The 11,312-nt window shown below is 38.5% G+C and overlaps 1 protein-coding gene across 2 annotated transcripts in view; it reads left to right on the top strand.

Moving 5' to 3' along the window:
- Znf654 (zinc finger protein 654) overlaps positions 1-11,312 on the top strand; it is a 102,771-nt gene that overhangs the window by 54,570 nt on the left and 36,889 nt on the right. For both annotated transcript variants that reach the window (XM_029544248.1, XM_021209579.1), the window contains exon 3: positions 8,674-8,755. Coding sequence is in view for 1 of the 2 variants with exons in the window: in XM_021209579.1 (XP_021065238.1) it covers positions 8,674-8,755 (82 nt within the window). In the remaining variant the exon portion in view is untranslated. The remainder of the gene's footprint in view (positions 1-8,673; positions 8,756-11,312) is intronic.

The raw sequence follows: 11,312 nt of genomic DNA, 5'->3' as shown, positions 1-11,312 counted from the left end.
CTCGAGTCTCTAGCTGCATATGTAGCAGAAGATGGCCTAATCGGCCATCATTGGGAAGAGAGGCCCCTTGGTCTTGTAAACTTTATATGACCCAGCATAGGGGAAGGCCAGGGCCAAGTAGTGGGAGTGGGTGGGTAGGGGAGCAGGGGCGGGGTTGGGGTCTAGGGAACTTTCGGGATAGCATTTGAAATGTAAATAAAGAAAATAATAATAAACAAATTAAAAAGAAAAAAGAAAAGAATAGGTCTCTAAGAGAATACAGCCCAACAGGACAAAACAAAATACAACATGATAAGGCTAAAGCTCTCATTTTGGGGGATAAAAAAGCAACCCAATAGGAAGGAAAGATTCCCTTGAGCAGGCAAAAGAATCAGAGCTCTCTGGTCCCACTGTTAGGAACCACCAAGCTAACAGCAATAGCATATACTCAGAGGACCTGTTGCAGACCCATGAGGCCTGTGCTTGCCATTTCAGTCTCTATGAGTCCACGTGAATCTTGCTTAGTTGATTTGGTGGGCCATGTTTTCCTGGCATCTTCCATTACATCTAACTCATATAGTTTTTCCTACTCTTCTCTGTGGTTCCCAATCTCCAAAAGGAGGGACCAAATGGAGATCTTCAATTTAGACTCTCTTTCTGCATAATGTCTGGCTGTGGGTCTCTGCATTTACTCCTATCTGCTGCTGAAGGAACCCTCCCTGATGACAACTGGACAAGCATCCAATCTATGAGTATAGCAGTAATAAGTAAAACTCAATGGCCACGTATGACACTGAGAATGAGAGCAAAATACAGCTATTAATGTTGTTTTTCTAACCTTTTCTTACAAAAGGAAAGAATGTTCATGAATTTTACCATATTTAAGCATCAGGACCTCCAAGATTACCAGAAGAATAAACTGGTTAAATTAGTAGCATTCATATGTGCACTGGCAAAAAATAAAAAGCTTAGCTTCTTTTCAGAACAGCTGGACATTTGGGGGCTATACCACAGGTTTGCTAGTAGATTGCCAATCATTTTTAATTATCTTACTTTACTGTACTTTATTTCAAACTTGATTTTCTACCATATATATGGGATAGTTTTTATATTCTTGGCCTAGAGAGTAGTACTATTAGGTGTGGCCTTGTTGAAATAGGTGTGTCACAGTGGGTGTGGGTTTAAGACCCTCACCCTAGCTTCCTGGAAGTCAGTCTTCCACTAGCAGCCTTCAGATGAAGAGGTAGAACTCTCAGCTATGCCTGCATCATACCTGCCTAGATGTTGCCCTGTTCCCACCTTGATGATAATGGACTGAACCTCTGACCCTGCAAGCAGACCCAATTAAATGTTGTCCTTTATAAGACTTGCCTTGCTCATGGAATCTGTTCACAGCAGTAAAACCCTAACTAAGACAATATTCCAATAAAGTTTTATTTGATTCACTTATCACACACAGTAATGTGGATAAAAGTATCAACCAATTTGGAAATCAGCGTCTATTATTTTATTGTTAAATTTGTGTTGGTAGATGCAGAAAGTGATAAATAATGAAATATCCTATTCCTACCTACTGATTGAGGGTCATGAGAGAAAAACAAAACTCATGCTTGGCATAACTTAGTTTTTAAAAACAAATCTTATTAATTTGACGTTTTTTAAAAATTGGTTATTTTATTTATTTACATTTCAAATGTTATCCTAGTTTCCCCTCTGCAAATCCTCTAACCCATCTCCCTTCCCCCAGCTTCTATGAGAGTGCTCTCCACCCACCCACCCACTCACTCCTGCCTCACCCCCCTGCCTCATTCCCCATGTGCTGGGGCATTGAGATTTCATATACTATATTGTGATCATATTCATCCCACACCTCTCCTTGTTTCCTTTCACATCCACCCCAGACGCCTACCTCAGCTTAAATTCTAACTGGTTTAAGTCACATGTTTCACAGTAAAGGTAAAATGCAGGAAAACACAAGAATGTTTCCAGGTATATGATACTACAGTCTCTGCTGTGTTATAACATGAAACAAAGCTTTACAAATTTACACACATTTTCAAGTGTGATTTTTTTTTTTTTAAATCAAGAGTCAAAATATTATCAGTCAGATCAGCTGCAGATCTATAATGACTCTAGTGGGAAAGATGGACTTGAACAGAGTGCAGATTTGAGCCCATAAATGGGCAACTTAAATATTGAAATATAAATGCTAGAAACTAAAAAAGCATAGTATTATACAGAATGGTTAGTGCTTTTGATGGACAAAGAAAGAAGGCTTGGGAATGTATTTTAAGGAAGCCCATGATTTGCCTTGAACAAAAATGTGAATGAATCTTGAAAGTTGACTAGTGGAAATTATTCAATTTAAAAGGCAAGGGAGAAAAAAAGAGCTTTAGGAGCTATGGGAAAATATAAAACTATACATTATATATTTATTAAAATCCAAGAACAGTGGTTCACAACATTCCTAATGCTGTGACCCTTTAATACAGTTCTTCATGTTATGATCCCCCAGATCATAAAACTATTTTGCTGCTACTTCATAATTGTTATTTTGCTACTGTATCAATTGTAATGTAAATATTTGATATGCAGGCTATCTTTTATGTGATCTTCATAGGCGTCATGATGATCCATAGGTTGTCTTAGAAGAAACATCAAAAATAAACCGGAAGCAATTTTGATAAAACTCAGACCACAAATTTTCTAAAAGTAAGAAGAGAAATGAATACACAGATCCAGAACTCAGTGCAAGTATGATTTCTCATGCACACATACATACAGTCAGTGCCTCAACAGCCTGATCCTCCAACTGAAAACCAGAGAAGTGTTACTACTTCAGAAATAAAGATGCCAAACATAAAATACAAACACATCTTGTAAGTAAAACTATGTAAGGCAGAACACAGTGAAATGACATCTTAAAACAATGAAAGAAAAAGAAATCTCGGGCTGGTGAGATGGCTCAGTGGGTAAGAGCACCCGACTGCTCTTCCGAAGGTCCTGAGTTCAAATCCCAGCAACCACGTGGTGGCTCACAACCATCCGTAACAAGATCTCTGACGCCCTCTTCTGGACTGTCTGAAGACAGCTACAGTGTACTTACATATAATAAATAAATAAAAAAAATGAGAAAAACAAAAAACAAAAACAAAAAAACCCAAATCTTTAAAAAAAAAAAAAAGAAAGAAAAGAAATCTCGGGCTGGTGAGATAGCTCAGTGGGTAAGAACACTGACTGCTCTTCTGAAGGTCCTGAGTTCAAATCCCAGCAACCACGTGGTGGCTCACAACCACTTATAATGAGATCTGACGCTCTCTTCTGGTGTGTCTGAAGACAGCTACAGTGTACTTTTTTATAATAATAAATAAGTATTTGGGCCAGAGTGAGTGAGTGGGGTCTACCAGAGCAAGTGGGCCTGACTGGAGCAAGCCAGGTTTACTGGAGCGAGCAGAGGTCCTAAATTCAGTTCCCAACAACCAGATGAAGGCTCACAACTATCTGTATAGGCACAGTGTGTACTCACATACATAAAATAAATAAATAAATAAATCTTTTTTAAAAAGAGAAGAAAAAGAAATCTCTGAACTGAAATGTATTTCTAAATTGGAAGAGAAATAAAGGGTCTTCAGCCAAAAATGAGAAGTTAGTAATAGTTCATTCCTAAGAGTCCTGAATTAGGAGAAGCAGGGAGAGAGGAAGAAAGTTAAAAACTTGACAAGGAGCACCAAAATGAGCAAACATTGGATATGATATTAACATTTATACTATTATTGAAATCTACATGTATTAGATGTATAATTTTGAGCCATAAAGATATTTCTATAGCTAGATTATACAGAATCTTTTTTGCATATTAGCATTGATTAATTTTTCTGTATTTGAGTTTTAGTTTGAACATTATCCACATTTGGAGGGTAGAGCAAATCATGTGTGGGTTTTTTGTTTATTTGTTCATTTTTTAAAGTATTCAGCTGTACAGTGATTTGATTTGCTGCTATCTAACACTTGGCTACTGAGTTGAGATGTTTTTAATATTTAACTGATACTGTTTTTTATTTAAGAGCTCTTTATTTTATCTTTGGCCTCATTAATCTAATTATTCTTATGCTAATGTGATACTAATTTAATTACAGAAGCATTATAGAATATAAAATTAGCTAGTCCTTTACTTTTGTTTTTGTTTTATAGGTTCCTTTCCTTTTCTATTTCCCCCTTTTAGTTCCCTCACCCTCACTTCCCCCCCTCCCTTCTCTTCTCCCCTCCCTTCCTGCCTGAGTTAGGGTTTTTTGTTTTTTTTTTTTCTGCAGTGACCCAAAAGCAAGTTGGGGAGGAAAGTGTTTATTTGACTCACACTTCTGTATTGCTGTTGATGACCAAAGAATGTCAGGACAGGAACTCAAGCAGGGCAGGAACCTGATGTAGAGGGTATGAAAAGGTGCTGCTTACTGGCCTACTCCTGTGGCTTGCTCAGCTTGCTTGCTTATAGACCCAGGGTCACCAGCCAGGGGTTGGAACCACTCACAATGCGCTGGGCCCTCCTCCATCAATTACTAAGTAAGAAAACACCTTACAGTTGGATCTTATGGAATCATTATTTTTCAAACGAGGCTCCCTTCTTTCAGATAACTCTATAGTTTGTGTGTCAAGTTGACATGACTGGCTAGCACACCTCCTGTTTTCCCTTCCCTCTTTCCCCTCTCATCCTCTCCTCTCCCCTCTCTTTTCCTTTCCTGAGACAGGCTCTCACTATGTATCCTTGGTTGGCCTGGAACTCACTATGTAGACCAGGTTGCCCTGGAACTCAGAGGAGATCCATCTTCCTGTTCCTCTGGAATGCTGGGATTAATAAAAGGTGTGTGCCACCATGCCCAACTTCATAATCTTTTTTTTTTTTTCCTTTTTCTGTTTCTTTTTCTTGTTTTAGATATTTAGCTTTATAATCAACTTCTCTCTAAATTCATATGGTTAATGTATGTAACTACATACTACATACATACATAACTGTTTTCAAGTCTCTGACGGCTCTCTACAAAAGAAAAGATTGATGTTAAGTAGAGATTCATTCATTTATTTATTTTTTATTTTTATTTTTATTTTAGTTTTTAGGAAGGAAGCTTTCTCAATAACACAAAAGTACTAAGTGGAACAGGAATGCTGATGTAGAAGCTGAAGTTCTTTAGAAGATCTAAATAAGTAAATTTATAAAAGTGGTAGTTAGACAGCCCTCTTTACCTGTAAGAGAATACTTGAAAAGGATCAACTTTAAAAGAGGGTAGGCTTATTTACATTGCTTGTGGAGTATATGCATACGTGTGGACAGAGTGGCCCTTGTGTGTACAGGGCAGATTCACCCTCTACCTTAACCCAGAGCTTGATCTTTTCCTAGACTGGCTAGCCAGTGAGTCCCAAGGCTTCACCTGTCTTTATACAGGGGTATATGTCATTGCCCTTGGCTTTTATATGAATGCTGAGGTTTATAACTCAGGTTCTCATACTTGTAAAGGTCGCACTTTATTCAAGGAACCATCTTTTCAGCCACCAAAGGTAGGTTTATTTTAGTTCAAAGTTTTGGAGATTCAGTCTATGGTTATTCCTATTGGGCCTGTAGAAACACCGTACATCATGGCAGAAATGTTCACAGATGAGAAAGCTGGTTACCTCATGGCAGCAGGAAACAGAAGACAGGAAGATACCAGAGACCCTTGATCCCCTTCAAGGTACACAAACAATGACTTAAGAACTATTTCAGGACACTCCCACCAGTAACAAAAGCTGGTGACTAAGCTTTTATCTATGGCCTTTGGAAGACTTCAAATATGTAGCCATGCTGTTTAGTTTAGTAGTTAAGCTAAACAGATTTTCAGTGTAGATGGCACAGCTGTGTATTAGAAGATAATGCAGGATAGCTTCTGAAACTGTGTTGTGTGACCACACATGGTTAATTGAATGGGAAAGTTGTGAAAAATTAGCAAACATAAAAGTTTTTACACATGATATGACCAGATCTTAATTCACACTCAAGTACATGATAGATTTAGGGTATTCATTTCATTTGTGTTGTATCACATAACTTCAGCCTTGGTTCTAAACACATAAATTTCATACCTTTTACTTAACTACAGTGTCATGCTACACAGTACCAATAAGTGCTATCTTAAACATCTTGGCTCAGATTCAAAGATATTTCTTATAAATTTCAATTTTTTTACTGCACATACAAAATTTTCTACATAGAGAAAACATAATCACCTAATTCTGGGCAACACAGACTTAAATAGTTTCCTCTAAGCGCTCTGTGTAAGTCCCAAATTAGTAGTAGATCTTTGTACTGTATGGGTTAGAATGCTTGATGGCAAAAGTTGCTATTGGAGAGTTGACTTGAGTCTTATAAAGAAATGATAAATAAATTTGTGCTTAGGATTAGGTCAGGATTGTCAGCAATTTCTGAAAGGCCTCAAACATACTTCTGTCATTTTGTACTATGAATTTATATGAAGAAACATTCTCAACATTGATGATTATAAAAGCAAAATATCAGTCAACTCTGAAAAACACAGAATATATTCTATGTCATACATCATACAATATTCAAACAATATATAAATTTCTATGTAACTAAAATAATATATATAGAAATTTGTTTTCATCTCTAGTCAATGGTAAAATTAAATGTATAATGAAGAATTAAGGTAAATTTTCATATAATTATTATCAGTAAGTGATTATACCTATTGTGCATACCTATATATCCAGAATCATGTAAAAATTTTTCAAGTGAAAAGGAGCAATAAGAAAAGAAAAAACATTTAAAGAAGTACTTCTATAACTCTCAGATAGCCAAAGACGTTTGTAGCAGTCCAGACTGACTCTTATTGGTAGAACCTTGTCTACCATTTCTGAAAGGTAGGGCCTTTAAGAATTCTACCAAATATCTATCAAGCTAGTAGAATAATGGAACATCTGTTCACAACATGGTTTCTTGGGTCCAGTCTTGAAACCTACTGCTTAAAGAGAAAGATTCCTTTCAAAGGATACTGCTTGCTATCAATAGACCTGTTCATTTAAGGGCTCTGATGAAGGTTTACAGTGAGATTAATGTTATTTTCATGCATATATATATATATATATATATATANAGAGAGAGAGAGAGAGAGAGAGAGAGAGCATTAAAAATTTTAAAAATGGACCCAGGAAAATAATAATAGCAATGAAAAAACACTTGTAGTGCATAGGACGATTCTATAAAAAAAAAGAATATGTATGGAAATTTGAAGTAAATTCTAATAACCACGTGGATAACTTTGAAAGGCTAAGGACTTTAGTAGAGGAATTAACTGAAGATGTATTAGAAAGATAGAATTACACACAGAGCCTGGGGCTACAAATGAATTGCTACAAACAATTTTAAAATAGGAAAAGTTACATCTTATGAATAAGTAGAGTGCTTTTTAGATAACCCTGGGTAGGTACCTATCATGTCTGCTTAGGAAGTTAACAGGTAGATTTCTTGAATCCAAAAGTTTGAGGTCAGCTTCAGGGCAACATAGGAGGAGGGAGCCTCTAATGAGAAGAAGAAAGTGGTCTTTGAGATAAATCTACTCTTGGAGAAGATGCTATTAAATATTGCTAAGTAGTCATCAAAAGGAAAATACATTGTCTAAACTCAGTTGATAAAGAAGTTTGAGAGTTTCATTCCAACTTTTACTAATACCATAGATGATCTCCTCTCTGGTGCTAGGGATTGAACCTAGGGTGTTGTTGGTGCTAGGCAAGGACTCTAGCACTGAGCTGCTTGCTGAGTTCATTTCAGTTTTGTAAAAGTTACACTTCACTTTGGGGCATCTGATGCTGTCTGAATCACGTTCCAAAGACAGCTCTGAAAAGGAGAACTCAAACTTCATTGTTGTCTTTTTCTTTTTCATTATTAGAAAATATTCATTGTACAAAATAATGGGTTTTTACTATGAGATTTTTATACACAGATAAACTGTGACTGTATCATCTCACCAATCCCCACTGTTCACCCCTAGTCCCCTTTCCTTTTCCAGCTCATCTTTGACTTCTGGCCCTTATGCTTTATACAAAAGAGAGATAGTTGCTTTTATTAGTTTCTGATCTCCCTGGAAATCTACCAAAATATAAATATTATATGTTGGTGAATACACAAAGTTTTCCCTTAATGTATGAGGTGTACACTCTAGGATTTCCTGTAGATGTTTAAAATCCCAGATAGCAAGGAGCTCCACATAGTTTTTCTCCTACATATTATCATATGATGCCAAGCTTGATCTGACTTATTTTAGTCTCTTGTTGTCTATTTTGCATCATTACTATTTGTGCTTTGTAAGTTGTTTTTGTATTTTCAGACAGTATTTCATATATTCCAGGCTGGCTAGAAACTTGGCATGTGACTAACAATGATGTTGAACTTCTGGTCTTTTTGTCACTTGCCAGGTTCTGGGATTAAAAACATGTAACAGTATACCTCTTTCTGTGCTGTGCTAGAGATCGAACTCGGGGCTTTGTGTATGAAAACTGAGCTAAATCCCTATCCCTTTACTGAGTTTTTAAAAATCAAGTATTTATAAGTAAAATATTTGATACTAGAGAGAGAGATTACAACTTGGTAGTCTTTTAAAATAGAACAAAGCCACAAATGAATGAAAATTATAATTTTTTTTTCCTTTTCAGGAGTTTCTTTGAGTTGCTCCTGTTCTTTGGAAGAGATGAGTTTTATGAAGAACCCTTAAAGGATATTCTTGGCTCATTCCAGGTAAAATAGTTCACTATTTTATATTTTATACATGCAGAAATCAGTTTGATTCTCTCTCTAAAAATAGTTTATCATATTAACTTTTTGCTTAAAAGTTGTTATGGTCACTACAGTGACAGTTTTAAAGATTCCCCTATATTGGCAGATAAAGAAAAATCATGAAGTCAATTTTAACTGAATTCCCAAGCAGCTTCTATCCTGGATTCTAAAGTGGTTGCCTAAAGAACCTAAGTATGTGTGGGAACATAGTGACTTTCCCTGTTGTACTGCCTGGTTTTATGTGTCAACTTGACACAGGCTGGAGTTATCACAGAGAAAGGAGCTTCAGTTGGGGAAATGCCTCCACAAGATCCAGCTGTAAGGCATTTGCTCAATTAGTGATAAAGGAGGGAGGTCCTCTTGTGGGTCGTACCATCTCTGGGCTGGTGATCTTGGGTTTATAAGAGAGCAGGCTGAACAAGCCAGGGGAAGCAAGCCAGTAAAGAACATCCCTCCATGGCCTCTGCATCAGCTCCTGCTTTCTGTCCTGCTTGAGTTCCAGTCCTGACTTCCTTTTGTGATGAACAGCAGTATGGAAGTGTAAGCGGAATAAACCCTTTCCTCCCTAACCTGCTTCTTGGTCATGATGTTTGTGCAGGAATAGAAACCTGACTAAGACAAATTGGTACCAGCATAGTGGGATATTCCTGTGACAGCCTGACCATGTTTTGGGGAGGACTGTGGAAGGACTTTGGAACTTTGGGCTAGAAGATCTATTCAGTGTTATGTTGTGTAGGAGCTTGGAAGACAGTGCAGAAGATGGAGGCCTGGCTTGTGAAATTTCAGAGGGAAGATTAAAGACTCTTTTCAGGGCCATTGTTACTTTGATTGTGAAGATTCTGTGGTTCTGGTTAGCTGGGGCTGAAGAATCAGCTGTGATTAACAAGATACCAGAACTAGTAAAGTGAAACTTTTGTATTACTGGGACTATTGATGCTTGTTAGCTGGAGCTAAGAAATTAGCGGTGATTAAGAAGAGACCAGCATCACTGAGGTTACATCTTCTGGGAATTGTTTTCAGAGAGCACAGAGGCTGTTCCAGAGATAGCCATGGTTGTACCTTGTGCTGTGGCTGGACTTAGTAATGTGTAAGAGTTACCCAGGTGGTACTGGTTTTGAAGGCATGAAGGGGTCACGCAGAGCAGCTGAGGGTCAGCACTGAGAGAAGCCATGAAAGGCAATTGGTGAAGGTGCAGCCTCAGTTGCAACTGATGGCCCAGGACTGTAGGGGTCATTCGACTTAGTGGATTAAGGGGCTTGCTGCTCAACTGAATGACTTGAGTTCAATCCCTAGATCTCACTTGTGAAAGGAGAAAACCAAATCCCAAGGGGTTATTTTCTGAATGCCACATGTGTGTTCATATATGTACATAAAATAAATTATTGTAGAAAAAGATGCAGACATAGATTTACACTTCTGCAACTGTCATGCTGAGCAGGTGGTAATGGGCAGATGCTAGTAGCTCACTGGCTGTCTAGTCTAGCTGAGTTGAGAAGCTCAGGTTCAGTTAAAAGACTGTGTCAAAAATAAGGTGGAGAGCAATTGAGGAAAATGCTACCATCAACCTCTGGCTTCCACACTCATGAACACACTTCCTTGTGCACTTGTATACACTTGCATACATGCATGTATACATACAATACACAAAAAGACTGATAACATTTCAAGATCTCTTCTATACATCTAAAATAGTTTGGTTCTTTTAGTCATTTCTTTAGGAAAAACACATAGTACACTGTTCACATGTGTCTTCTCACTGTTATCAGCACTTCTCTGGGTTGGAATAAAATACAGCAAAGTTGGACCACTCCAGGGGCTGACCTGCAACCTGTCATATAGAACATTACTATAGTATTAAAGGCTTATAGCTAATCAGGAGTTTGGCTGTATTATAAAAATTATGAAATCAAGTCCCTTGCAGTCTGTGCCAGCACGGGGTCACCTAGGGCAGAGTCGGCGGACACCTCCATGATCCCCAGAGGACTGCCCATGCAATCTTAGGATCACTGGTGAGTGGAACACAACATCTGCTCCAATCCACGGGACTTGAGACAGCACAAGGGAAACAGAACCGGCCTGACCAGGGGCACAAGCCCCTTCCAGTCTGCTCCACCACCTGGTCACCTAGGGCCTGGACTCTGCAGACAACCGCATGGTCCCTAGAGGATTGACTATGCAATTTTAGGATCACTGCAGAGGCAGCTGAGCGCTCTGGAGGAATCTCTACACTGCAGGTCCTAGGGATCAAGGGTGAGTAGAACACAATCAATTCAAGGGAATCCAGGTGAGGCTTGTGCCAGCAAGAACAGGGACAAAGGAGCACCGCCACCCCAAAGGCAGGGTTCTGGTCCGGTTGGGGCCACCCCTGCCATATCTCTTCGTAACCCCAGTGGAGGCCTCTGAGGGCTCCGGAAGACTCTCCACACCTCAGGTCCTCGGGATCACGGGAGGAGAGTAGGCCTACAGAGAGGGCTCTGACCCCAGGACTCAGAAGGAGGATCAGAGCTCCAGACTTCTG

Source organism: Mus pahari, chromosome 12 (assembly GCF_900095145.1).
Source record: "Mus pahari chromosome 12, PAHARI_EIJ_v1.1, whole genome shotgun sequence".
NCBI lineage: Eukaryota > Metazoa > Chordata > Mammalia > Rodentia > Muridae > Mus > Mus pahari.
Note: the sequence above shows the minus strand (reverse complement) of the source record. Positions and strands in the feature narration are given on the sequence as shown.